General features: G+C 33.1%; 2 protein-coding genes across 5 annotated transcripts in view; one reads left to right on the top strand and one right to left on the bottom strand.

The window, feature by feature from the left end:
* LOC146995406 (uncharacterized) overlaps window positions 1-12,193 on the top strand; it is a 30,027-nt gene extending 17,834 nt beyond the window's left edge. Inside the window, exons 3-4 of one of the 3 annotated variants that reach the window (XM_085823720.1) lie at window positions 25-186; window positions 9,079-12,193. In XM_085823720.1, coding sequence (XP_085679846.1) covers window positions 25-186; window positions 9,079-9,129 — 213 coding nt within the window. In that variant the 3' untranslated portion in view covers window positions 9,130-12,193. Of the gene's footprint in view, window positions 1-24 lie in introns of all 3 variants that reach the window. The other 2 variants (XM_085823719.1, XM_085823718.1) reach the window with 2 other exon arrangements.
* Window positions 989-14,057, bottom strand: part of LOC118198872 (NFX1-type zinc finger-containing protein 1-like) — a 67,359-nt gene continuing 54,290 nt past the window's right edge. Inside the window, exons 3-4 of one of the 2 annotated variants that reach the window (XR_015043028.1) lie at window positions 7,174-7,239; window positions 989-1,111 (exon numbers count right to left, since the gene is read on the bottom strand). The gene's annotated coding sequence lies outside the window, so the exon portion shown is untranslated. Of the gene's footprint in view, window positions 1,112-7,088; window positions 7,240-14,057 lie in introns of those variants that run through there. The other variant, XR_015043027.1, reaches the window with a different exon arrangement.

Below are 14,057 nucleotides of genomic sequence, written 5' to 3'. Positions count from 1 at the left end.
TCGTGTTTTAAATTTTATTTTTAGGTTGTAAACAACTGCAAGGGGAAGGACAAGGTTTCAAGTCCTCTTCAGAGCTCAGAATTAAAATTAGCTGAACTTAAACTGATTAAGCTAATTCAAGATAGTGGATTTAAAAAAGAAATCTCAAGCCTTGAAAAGGAGGGTAAGGTACCTCCAGATAGGAAGGTAAGAAGTGTTTTTCCATTTTCAGATCAATATGGAATTTTACGAGTTGGAGGCAGATTAGCTAATTGTAAGTTGAGTTTTGATAGAAAATTTCCTGTAATCTTACCAAAGAATCATAAGTTGACTAATCTAATTATTGTGATGTTTCATAAGAAATACATGCATATTGGTCCACAAGATTTACTGTCTATTGTTAGACAAGGGTTTTGGCCCTTAAACGGGCGCAACACTTGTAGAAAAATAATACATGAGTGTGTCGTATGTTTCAAAGCAAAACCAGTGCCCTGTCAACAACTTATGGGTCAACTCCCTCAAGAAAGAGTCAGCCCGAATTTTCCATTAAATTGTGTTGGAGTTGATTTTTTTGGTCATTATTTTATAAAATACCCACATCAGAGAAAAGGTCGCCTTAACAAGGTGTACGTGTGCATTTTCGTTTGTTTTGTTTTGTTACCAAAGCTTGCCATCTTGAGTTGGTAACAGAACTGTCTAGTCAAGCATTTATTGCAACCTTAGTGTTTTTTCAGCAGGAGAGGCAAGAGTGCACGCATATTTTCAGATAACGCAACCAATTTTGTTGGTAATAACGCAGAATTAAAGAAATTGAATAGGCTAGTCAGCAAACCAGATGATGAATTAGGTAATTATTTATCGAGTGAGAGTATTGATTGGTAGTTCATTCCCCCTAAAGATCCCAATCATGGAGGTCTTTGGGAGGCAGGTGTCAAATCTGTTAAGTTTCATTTGAAACGCGTAGTAGGCAATTTAAAACTAACCTATGAGGAGTTACTTACAGTAATTGCTCGAATTGAAGGCATTTTGAATTCTAGGCCCTTGCATCCTTTATCATCTGAACCAGAGGATTTTGATATCTTGACACCAGGCCACTTCCTGATAGGCAGACCTATCACGGCTATTGCAGAACCTAATATTTTGAACGTTAATGATAATAGGTTAAAGAGCTGGCAAAAATAGACTAAAATAGTGCAAACAATTTGGAAGTATTGGAGAAATAACTATTTGAGTACAATGCAAGGAAGAACTAAATGGTTCTTTGAAAAAGACAATGTCAAGGTTGGAACTATGGTAATTTTAAAGACTGATAATGTTCCTGTATGTAACTGGCCTCTTGGCAGAATCGTAGAGATATTCTTAGGTAAAGACAATAAGGTTAGAGTAGTTTCAGTGAAAACGAAAGGAGGTATTTTTAAGAGATCAATTAATAAAATTTGTCTTTTACCTATGCCAAATTAAACAAAAAGTATGTTTGTAATTAATTATTGTATTTTCTTATTATAGTAGTTTGATTTTATTGATGTTATTATTTGATGTGTATAATTATTTACCCGTATTTCATATTGTCACTCTGTGTAATTTTATATTGTAAGATCTAATTTTGAATGATTACATAATGTCAAGGCGGGCGGTATGTTGCGCCCGTGTGCGCATTTTATTAATAGCATCGGCGCATGCGCCTTGAGCTCTTGGAGTTTGTGACATGAGATTGTGAGCTAAGAGCGTGTGAGAGAATTCGTGGCTTCGAGTGGCCATGAACGATGTAAATTAATGAGAATAAAAGTGAGATATAATACAGTCCATTGTTCCTGAGTTTATTAAATTATAGTGTAATGCCTGTGCAAAACACATACATTTATCTAAAAAATATGAGATTAAAATAAGTACATTTTACGAAAATGCAGTAAAAAGGTAATTGAAGATTTATGCAATTATTTTACAAAAAATGTGCATTTATATACAGTAAAGAGGAGAAGACATCGAACTAAATTTTTACCAAAGTCATTCATTTGCATAAGCAAAGAAAACATAGGGAAGATTTAGGTCAATTAATATAAAATATATACTTTTTTGTACTGTAAAATGCGGGCAATATCTATGTTAATTTCTATCAAATATATCCGTTTATATACAGTAAAAAATCAGGAAAATTTACGTAAATTTTTAAATACATATGCATATGTGAAGAAAACAATTTTAGAAATTTATGTATACGCGATATGCGTAAATTTTTCCTAAAAATATACGTATATTATGACGTAAAAATATACATAAATATCTAGTATTCTTTCTTGGACACTTTTTACGATATTTTTACGTTCAACTTGAACGTTTTTTAATACGAGCGGCCATTCGTAAATTACACATATTTTTCTCATGCAATTTACGATTGCATACTGCCTCGGAATCAAGCCTCTTCCATCGAAAGAATTAAAGAATATCCTAAACCGGAATCCTTCACAAGCTTACGCATATTTTTGGGCATGGTGAACTTTTACCATCGTTTCATTCCAAACTGAGCCAAACTACAACAACCCCTGACAATCTTGCTTAAAGGAGTGAAGAAAAACAGCAAAAAAACCTTTAATTTGGACCAAAGATGTGCAGAAGGCTTTCGCTGATATCAAAAGCGCACTGTGCAACTCTATAATGTTAGTGTACCCCAATCAAATGGCACAGATCACCCTAACTATAAATGCATCTGATTCTACCATGGGTGCCGTGATTCATCAACTATAAAATAATGAAAAACAACTGCTAAGCTTTTTCTCCCGATCTCTATCACCATTCTCAGAACACAGAGAAATTACAGTGCAGACGATCGAGAACTACTTACAATCTACCTAGCGGTGAAGCATTTTAAAGACATTCTGGAAGGACAATCATTTACTATTTTCACTAACCATAAACCTATCACTTTTGGCTTCCACCAGAATTTAGATAAAAGTCTCTCCAAGACAAGTATGGCAATTGAACTACATTGTCGAATTCACTACAGACATACACTACATTTCTGGAAAAGAAAACATTATAGCTGACAAGCTATCGAGAATCGACACCATCGCTTTCCTAGCTCCAATTGATTATACAGTTATAAAAGATTGCCAGGAGGATGAAGACCTCAGGATTCTTAAATCAAATTCTAGTTTAAAAATAGTACCAATTCCTATTCCAGATAGCAATAAGAAAATTTACTGTGATACTTCCACTAATTTTAACAAGCCATACATGCCAAAAGAATTTCGTGAACAAGTATTTTTCTCTATACATAATTTATTCCATCTGGAATTCATGCAACAACGAAGCTGGTCATGAAGAGATTCATTTTGCCTGGCATAAACAAAGACTGTCAGCTGTGGTCTAGAGCATGCTAGCAATCCCAAAGAGACAAAATTCACAAACATACCCATGCTCCAGCTGCTGAACTCAAAGTTCCCAATCAATGTTTTAAGTAACTTAATATCGATATTATTGGCCCTTTACCATCTTGCAAAGGTTTTAGGTACCTGCTTACCATCATCAATAGATTCACTCGGTGGATCGAAGCTGTACCTCTGGAAGACCAAACCACAGAGTCCGTCGCACATGCCCTCATCGCGACTTGGATTTCGAGATTTGGAATCCCAGAGAAGATAACATCTGACCAAGATCAATAATTTGACAGCTAACTCTTCAGTTCCTTGAGCAAATACTAGGCTTCAAGGCTAACGGCACCATGGCTTATCATCCACAATCTAATGGTTTAATCGAACGACAACATCGAACCTTGAAAAGCAGCCTAAAATCCCACCTGCAAACGTCAAATTATTGGGCTGATGTTCTACCTTTTATTCTTCTTGGCATTCGAACCGCCATTAAAGAGGATTTGCATTGTTCTTCTGCTGAACTTGTCTACGGTTCACCAATCTGTTTGCCTGGAGAATTTTTTCAGTTATGTCCCCACTGTTACACATTCAGATTTTATACAAAAATTGCAAAGTCATATCCAAAACCTAAAACCAACACCAACCACTAGCCATGGGGGGGGGGAATTTCGTGCACAAGGATTTAGCAAATTGTTCACACATATTCATCTATAATAATATAATTTCATGTTCTCTTCAACCACCCTATCTCGGACCATATTTAGTTAAAAAATATATTTTGAGAAATTTTTCGATGTGGAATGCTTCAGGTAACATTAAAAGGCTATTGACAGAGAGACTGAAACCTCTGTCGATATCCTTTTTTATATCTTTTTTTTTTTAATCATGTTTCAGTCTCAAAACTGAAATAACAACAAATCTCCAGACACATGAAGTTGATAACTCCAAAATCTCACCTCCACTTCCTGGAGACAATGATTCTCCCAAAGATATTCATCCTAGAAACACAAAAGCTGGACCAAGGGTGAGATTTCCTGCATACCTGAATGATTATGAGATCTAACACTGGGAAGGGGGTGGCAACATCATTTGCGCCATCTGTGAAACTCCTCGCATGCAATTTTCTTTTTGCCAGAGTGGCAACATTAAGCCTTCAAGAAGAAAAAGAACAATGACTGATTTTCTGTTTGTGTAATTCTATATCCAGAAAATGTAAAGAAATATTATTCTTATTGTAGTCAGAATGGTATTTAACATTTCCTATGTTCCAGATTTCCACATTAATATTAAAATTATGCATTATTTCTTTTCTGTTTATAGCGCTTCTTCCTAAAATACTTTCTCAAATATGATACCACTTTTTAGCTTCTGAGACATTTTTAAATCGAAAAATTTATAATTAATGCTCTATTCGGTCGATTTCAAATAAGAGCACCTTTTATTTTAATAGTGAAGTACATTAAATATTGGTGCTCATTTCCATGTACTTAACTCTCTCTGAATATTTCTGAAAGAGAATAAAAAAAGGATTTCTTTTAAATATTATTTAAAACTTCTAACTGAGCTAATATTAAATGGAAAGGAATAATTCTTTTAATTATACTTATCAGATTTTTTTTACCCTTAATTTGGACAACATATATTCTAAAACTCTTTTTTTCATTACTTCAGGGTTGCCACGCTACCTGGAAAACTGGGAAAAGTCAGGGAATTCGAAAATTGACCAAAATATTCAGGGAAAAGTCAGGGAATTTAAGTATTTTTGTCAAAATCTGGAAAAGTCAGGGAAGTTCATACAACGATCCCGCCAAAAAAAGCGATTTTTGCGCCGACGTCGCAAGAAATAACTTTTTTGGCGAATTATGTATCACGTGAGTGTCATTCGGGTAGCTGGCATAGAGCCAATTTTCGCAGCTCCAATTTGATTGTCTTTTAGAAAGGCAAAGCAACTTTCTCGCAACTTTTGATTTCCAGTATTCTCGAGAATCGCATGTGCAGTGCATGAACCAAAGAAAGTACCTGTTCTCGTATAAAACAAAATGGGTTTAATCCTAGTATACGGTACCATGGAGGTTAGAATCAAAGAATATGTATTGTAAAGAAGGAAAACCTCTCTGCAACAGACGTGGCTCCGTTCCATCATAGAGGGAAACAGCTGTGCATGTGTGATATATCTGTTGCCAAAGCTCGAAACCGGTGTTGAAGTTCGAAGGTCACGTTATCAAGAGTTCATAAAATGAATATCGTTTAAAATTTCTTTAACGACTTGCGCTAAAAAGACGTGCCACGCACGTCCAGATGCTTTTGTCTCAAACCGTGAGCGAGGTGAACACCACGTCGATAAGCATTTATCGCAAAAATGAAAATAACGTGGTGCACACGTCGCCTAACAACGAGATTGTTTATTTCTCGAGTTACAGCTCTGGATTGCACTCGCAGATGCGGAGTGGCGTAAATGAGACACTTTACCGCTTGTTATATTGTAGCGCACGGCACCGCAACCGTGAAGTTTAGTCTTAGCGCAAGTGGTTAAACTCTAAAGGAAAAGAAAATATTTTTTGGCGCAAGTAAATTAATTCATGGATTAGTTATTTTCAGGGGGAAAAAAAAACTACGAAAATCCGTTTTTAAAATTATTGCGTGGATTTTTCGCAATAATTTTAAAAACGGATTTTCGTAGTTTTCTTTTTGTCAAAGAGCGTTTCTTCTTAACACGTGTTTCTCAATTTCCTGTACACATCGCGGAGAGGGAAATTCTGGCCGCCAGGTTCCGTCGCCAAATCCCTTGGCAAATTTTTCCTCCGCATTCTAATGGCGTAGTAGCATTTTACTTGTATGGAACCTTTTCTTCTTTACATAGACGTTCTTTGGTTAGAATAATAATGAGATTTGGCGACATCATGATGCGCAGTAAACGGGTCATTTTGGTCTTGGCGAGAATTTTCAAAATCGTGCCAAAGCCTTACCGTATACTAGAATTTTACCGCAAAATCTTTTTAAACCTTTTCTTTTTTTTTCTTTTTAATAAATACCTTGCCATTTTGCAGTAAAATAAAAAAATAGTAATCAGTCATCTAGGCTAGCCATGTAATATAACTATATTCGCTAAAATATCGTTGATTATTCTAATTCAATTTTTAAGTAATTATTTTTATGTTATTCATATAATTTAATGTTGCTTCTTCCCTCTAAATTTATTTATTATTAGTAAATAATATTTCCAAATTTCAGGAAATTTTCTCCGGCATAATCCTGAAATTAATTATAGCAGTCTGATGACATACCATCACGAAATTTAATGCACATATTTTTTCCTTATGTATGCTGCGAAATAAATATAAAATACCTCAATTTATTAAAATAGATTTCTTTCTTCCGTTTAGCTGCAGAATGTCTGGAAAAAAAAAAAAAAAAGCAAGCCTTATTTTGTTCCAGATTGGGAAGATTCTAATCTCAATCTTCAGTGGAGAAAACAACAACTATTATAATTACATTTGTGTTTTCAAGTGTTAAGGTGCCTTTTAAGAACGTACCTCACGCAAATTAAATTTACCTAAAATCTAACCTAACTACTATTTAGCATTGCGTTGTGATTTATAAGGACCGGATTAGCCTCGTGTTGAACTGGTGATGATTGTGAGTAATAATTAAATAAAACATACATTTGTTATCCAATGTATATATCTTAAATTTTATTAAGTGGAAAACTAAACAAAATTATCAAATAAAGTATACCAAGAATAATTAAGAATAAATGTCCTCTGGGATTTATTGAATAATTAAGTGAATTTGTTACACAATACAAGTAATACCATAATTAATTTACCTCTTAGCACAGCCAACGTACATTACGCAGATAGACTGGAATTTTCTTGAAACACACCTGGAAAGCCTGGAAAAGTCAGGGAATTTCATTCTCCTGTTTGAGTGGCAACCCTGTTACTTACATCTCATAGAATTTGCTTTACAATACCTTTTAACAGAGTGCTTTCCAGTACACACAATTCTTGCTTAAATAAACACACTTGTCAACAGGATTTCAATTTATATTTACAATTCAACGTTAAATTTATTATATATTTAGATAACATTTATAATCATTATAAATTTAGAAAACTTAATAATTAGATTTCCTCTCAATAACTTTCACATGAATTTATAAATGAATAAATCCTTCATTTCAAATACATTTATAAATAATTTAATAAATATTTACGTATTCTGTTAACGGCAGACACATGCTTTTTGCAAGCATATGCATAAACCCATACATAATTCATATTTTTCATTTTCAGCATTATTGAATCTGATTTCTGCGCATTCACTAATTTTTCGAGTAAAGTAATTTACAATAATTTAGCATATACCCAAAATTCTTACATAAGAAATATGTATCAATATAATTAGAATGAATACATGCATAATTTTTAATACCCACTCATAGGTCAGTTTTTCTTTGAAATTCTCTACGATGGCATCTCTCCCTTTAGGCAGATAGCCCTTGCAAGCTTCACTATATTTAATAAAAACTTAACCTAACCTATGCGCCTAATTCCTAATATTTTAACCTGCATACTTTTATATTTGCATTGAGCCATCAAGTTTCAAAATTTTGACTTGAAACATGTTTTAGGATACATTCATTATCAAATTCAAATCTTCTAGTTAATAGATTTTGGCAGAGCACTCAATACCTCTTTTAGCGATTTTACCCAGTTTAATAATTCTCTGATAATATAATAAATAATAACTATTCATTTCACATTTAAACATTAACGGCATTGTCATCAGATCGCAATCTTGATTGCCTTACTCTGCATAATACTGCTTTATCTAACGAGTTCATAAATATATCCACCTTCTGTTTCACACATTTGTGTAAAACTGTACATAATTTTCACAAATGTGTGATTACAAATCAAGGAAAAGTGAACTTATTGGCATATCTGTGTGTATATTCATTCATTTTGACGAGGATTGCAGCATTTTGTGGCAATTTTATTTTTTAATTAACCCAAATAAGTAAAAAATGTAAACCTAAAGTGAGTATTTTTCAATTATATAAAAATACAATGATGAGTTTAAAATGAGGAACTATAAAGCCTCTCCTCTAAAAAATTTTAAAAAGTACATGCTACAATAATATGTGGATGACAAAAAATTTTTTTTATTTAAAACATTTTGGTATTTGGAACATAAAAGTAGCGAATACTCTATCAAGGGTATCGAAAGGTGTATACAATTTTAAAAGTACCGCAAAGTATTTTTCATTCTTTAAGCATAATATTTTTGCCAGGGCTTAAGTTCTAAAATTAGAAGTGCTGGAAATCTAAGGAAGACTGTGAGGAAGGAAAGAAAAAATAAATAAATAAAATAGCTAAAAATTAAAATAATTAAATTTAAATTAAGATTATTTTAAATTAATTCAATCACTTAAATAATTAATTGATTTAATTAAACAAATAAATAAAAATAAATTAATTTAAATTATGAAAAACGTAAAGAGATAAAGAAAAAGCTAATAAATTATTAAATTAATTTCAAATAGTTAAATAGGAAAAAAAAAAAAAAAAAAAAAGCATCGGACCTTGTCTTATTTGAGGCACTGGTTGCAATTACAATTTCATGTAGCAGAAGAGGCAGCTCAGCCAATCTTCGTCTGAGTTTAAGCCCTGATTATACGTGTAATGTACTATTTCAAAGGATGACAAGTACCACTCTTTTTTTGCAGTACAAGGAGAATAGTGAGAAACCTAGAAAGAGGATATGGAAAGAAATTTAACGGAAAATTATAACTTTGAAAATAAAGAGGGGAGAGTTGAAGACTTTCTGATCGTTGAGACTAGTATTATTCTATCGATATAAATACCAGCCATCAAGCAGAAATTTTCCCTGAACACATTTTCTTGAATACAACGTGAGAATAAACATAAGACTTCTCTATACAAGCGACAACAGTGGTTCCTCGTTTGGTTACATCATTCAGAAAGTCTACAGGAGCTCTGCAGTAAGAAGCCACTAGCGTGGAACGTGCGCAACCAGGGTATCACTTTTAGTTCTTTGAGAAATACAAAATTTACCCGCTCTCATAAACTCATTGCATATCCTGGAGAGTAAGCCTTCGACATATGATTGGGGCGCTCTTAAAAATCTCAGCCTCTGTGTAAGAATGCGAGAGAAATACAGGCCTGCATTCGGAAGTTAGAATTCATTTTTTAAGGCATGTTTACTATTAAAACAAAATTTATGTGCTAAAATTGTGGTTCACTTACATAAAAGAAGAGCCAGAGCCCTTTTATTTAAGGCTGCGGTGCGTTCCGGCTGAAATTATAATTTATCTCGAAAACTGAGAAGTACCAAAGCCGGGCTCCGGCGCAATTTAAGCTCTGATTTTTGCTAAAATCTTTATTTTTGTAGTCCATTAGCTTAGAATTTTATAAAACAAATTCAAAATCAAAATCGCTGTTGTTAGTTATCGAAAAATAACCAAGATGTGATTTTTACATACATGTCATTAAACTATACAAACTGCTATTATGCATCACACAATGAATGTTTCTTTTATGTGAAAGTGTCCTGTTTTTTTATTTGTATGGAACTGCCATGTGTTGAAATATTATCAAAGCTCTGACAAGGGAACTTCTGAACATAAACAAAAAACACTTCAACTGGAGACCAAAGCCACGGAGCAGTGCTGCACTTGTAGTGCGGAGTTGGGCCCTCCTTCCTTTCTTACCTCCATGGTTTGAAGTGATGTGCAATTTTGCACGACAGCGAGTCTACTTGGTGACTTTGAAGATGAAGACCCGACATGACAAGGGAAGTAGTAGGACATTGATTCAACGAAGGAGACAAGGTGCGGTTGTGGAATCCAATTCGACAAAAAAAAAAAGGACTCTGTCCTAAACTGGGATGATCCTTACACAGTCCTAAGCAGGTTGAATGATATCATAGTTCATATCTGTAAGCCATCAAATACTAAGCCTAAAGTCATTCATTACAACATGCTGGCTCCTTACTATGGCCATTGTACATAGTGTATATACTTTCTAAATTTGTAAATTTATGAAGTCATTCATTGATAAGTATTTGATTCGCTTTATGTTATTTATTGCAATTATTGTTTATGCTGTTTGTTGTAATGCTTATTATTGCATTGATGCCTTAGTGTTAAGTATGCCTTCCTGTTCAGGGATTGTACTGCCTGAAATGTGTAGTCCTTGGGAAGGGGGTAGTGTTACAAATTTTGTATTTAGATAGATAATTTTAGTAGATTTAATTAAACTACTGTATTTACCCATGCAATGCAGCATGAAAGAAATTCAAAGAGAAAGCTATGCCAGAAAAGTAAAAATACAAGAGCACATGCTTTAACATTTAACCCCTTCGCACCGGGTAGCGCAAACGTGCGCTTATCGCAGAGGCCGGCAGTGTCTTACACGAGCGTCTGTCCAAGGCCGGGGGCTTTTTTGCTATTAAGCCTAAATCCATGAAATTTCCGAAGTATCAACGCATTGTTTAATAATGCTCTATGGAGTATTTAAACAGCTTATGCTTTATAGATATTTTTATATATATACTTTAATTACCTTATTTCTTGTTTAAATGCATATTTTACACATTTTATTTTCATTACTCACCATTTTATGACTTTTAACATTATACATCTGAAAACTAAATATATTACTTAAAATTCTCTTTTCGTATGAAAAATTTGAAAACAGGGATCTACACACAGTCCTACGTTACATTCCTTGCACTCCTAATAACTCATTTGCCGTTTTGGAGGATTTATCCGGGAATGTGAACAAACGAATCATCGTCGTCTCATTTTCTTATCAGTCTCTTCTGAACAAAGTTTTGGAAAATGTCTTTCAGTTAATCTGAGTGGATTTAATGATTCTGCTAATCTTGGTGTGATTGCAACGGTAAAAACAGAAAGAATTCACGTCTAACAAGATCTAATTATTTTCTAAAACAGAAAGAATTCACGTCTAACAAATTTTCTATTAAAAAATATTTATTCAGTCTGTTTCTATTAAAAACAGAAAGAATTCACGTCTAACAAGATCTAATTTAAACCGAAATACCCAACGCTTTAGCGAAAATAAAACTTCTCTACTTCGAATAAACAACTACCAGGTGCGAATTTAAAGAGACATCATAAATCACGCCATTTGGAAACATTTGTTTCCCCTTTTGTTTATATAATCAAAAACACGTGTACGTGAATCATGCTTCTCTCATTTTGAGTAGAAGGTCTAATGTACATGTATCTGAAAACATATGGACATACAGTGCCATCTTGTGGCAAAAATTATAGTTTTTAAAATGTTCCAGGACACTGGCACAAATACGTGACAGTCGGGGCTAAATGGGAAAACGCTCTGGCACACCTGCGTGTCGGGCGGGAAGTGAGTGTGTTCGTTGCTGGCACGTAGACGTGACAGTCGGCGCGAAGGGGTTAATAAATGAATATCTCTTTGTATTGAAATTGAATAAATTTAATTGACTTAGCTCATAATTCCATCCTTTTATTGCTTTCAAGAAATCTTGAGAACCACAGAAATTACTAGAAATATCCTGCAACTGATTGAAATCTATAAAAAGCCAGGTAGAGAACATCTCAGTTCAGTTGTTTAGTTAGCTACTGCTATTATTATTGGGAGTTCAATATGAAATTGCATTAGCTTTCTCTTTGCATTGCACTGTAACATTTTTATTAATTTGAAGTATAACTGCTGATTATATTGCGTGATACTGTAAAAACTTGTACGAAAATCTCTGATGAAAACTCCAGCATTCTGTTATATTTATTTTATTAAGAATAAATTTTATTAATCTTTTATCGGACTTCTGCATTCAATCTATTAAGAACCGGTACTTACACAACATTATTCAATATCTGATGACGCTAGGTACCATCATATTTTCCCAATGTAAGGAGCATACATACATTCACGTGAACTCTTCATTATTTAATTTCTTTAAAAGTAATAGATAATATTTGGTGGCAGCAATTTGAAAAATAATTCATCCCTCATAGTGAATGATGTAAAATCTAATTTCAGGACTAATAGCTGATCTGGGTTAAAAATTCATGTTCTGGATTTTTAAACTAGAAAATTAATTTTACTAAAGCTTTGAAATCTAACTTAATATGGCTCCCCAGTTTCTGTAGGTATATTTAGTAAAAGTTTACATTCATTCTAAAAAAATGAAACATAACAGGTTTAACTCATTCAACAGATATTTAAATGTCCAGTTCCAGTTGTCCAAGATATTTAATTTCAGAGCTCTTACATAAACTGAAGGGTCAACTATATAAATCTGCATGAAACTAAAAATGAAATATCAGTTACGAAAAACGTTTCTGATATAAATACATTAAATAATGAGCATTGCCTATTGTGACGATACAGCTACTAGCACCCCCGCGTGCACAGGTGCTGAATTATAACTTCCTGTTTGTTTGCGGACGAAATGGACGATACCTGCAAAAAGCAGGACTGCAGATAAAACCGTGGCCTTCGAGAAACAAGGCCCTACAGCTCAGTGACGTTGAGCGTGTGACGTCATTCCAGAGAGTGCATCCCTTCTTGGGGTGAAGAGTGCACCCCTTCGTGGGGTGAGGGCAACGCTGGGTCAAAGGTTGTCAGTCGCCATTGCTTCGAAAGAAGAGGTTGAACTGAAATTCTTGACCTAAAATCTTGAGATATTAACTGCATTCCTGATTTTCCTGCAGCTGGATATATTAAATTTGAGGTTTTTGGCAATTTGTGAGTGGTTCCAGAAACAATATAATGCCTTACATGTGCTCAGTGCCACAATTTAACGGCAATTACAAATCTGGACCTAAAGTGCACATTTTCGCTTTTAATAATGATGCCGATCTGAAAGAAAAGTGGATCCGTGCAATAAAGCGAAAGGACTTCATTCCAACTAAAAATAGCAGGGTGAGCTTTCATTCTTATGATTTCATTGATATTCAAAGAAAAATTAAATATTTAATATGTTTAATATGTCTGTTTTTAAAGCCAAAATCATTTCCAATGAAAAACTAGTGTAGTGATAATAGTAAACAATAACTAGTGTAAAATATAAAAGTATATAATAAATCATTGCCAATGTAAATAAGCAGTATAATGAGCTTTTGTTTCCTGAAATTTGTCTTAAAGTGAATTCTATAATTTTTTTAATAAATGCATGTTGCTTCATAAATTGCATGTGAATATTTTAATGGGTAATTAAGTTCATAATACTATAGTATTATTTAATGTATAATAAATTTTACTGCGGATTAAATATTCAGTACAAAATTCAGTGCTTAATATAAAGCAATAATCGGGAAAATATACAAAATCTGGAACTTAAAATAGCATTTGTAATATCTAATTTATCTCGACTTTTATTTTAAAACCACTTGTCATTAAGTTTTAGAGATATGAAAGTAATTAAAAATTCAAATTCGTGTGCTTATAATATTTTAAGAAAACACATTACCCTTTCAACCCTTTTTTTTTGTCACATTTTCAAGTTTATCCTGAAAATTGTAATTAACATTATATCTAAAAAAAATTATTAAAGAAACTTGGAAAAAAATATTGTTAAACCAGTTGTTTATAAAACATAGAACTATTTTTTAAAAAATTTCATTTTTATAAATTTGTTATTACGTTTTTTATATTAATATTTTTGCTTTAAAATAGC

This window comes from Stegodyphus dumicola, chromosome 9 (assembly GCF_044657685.1).
Source record: "Stegodyphus dumicola isolate Sdum_Otavi_A_Nest chromosome 9, ASM4465768v1".
NCBI classification, from domain to species: domain Eukaryota; kingdom Metazoa; phylum Arthropoda; class Arachnida; order Araneae; family Eresidae; genus Stegodyphus; species Stegodyphus dumicola.
The sequence above is the reverse complement of the archived record's forward strand: the minus strand, read 5'-3'. Positions and strand labels throughout refer to the sequence as shown.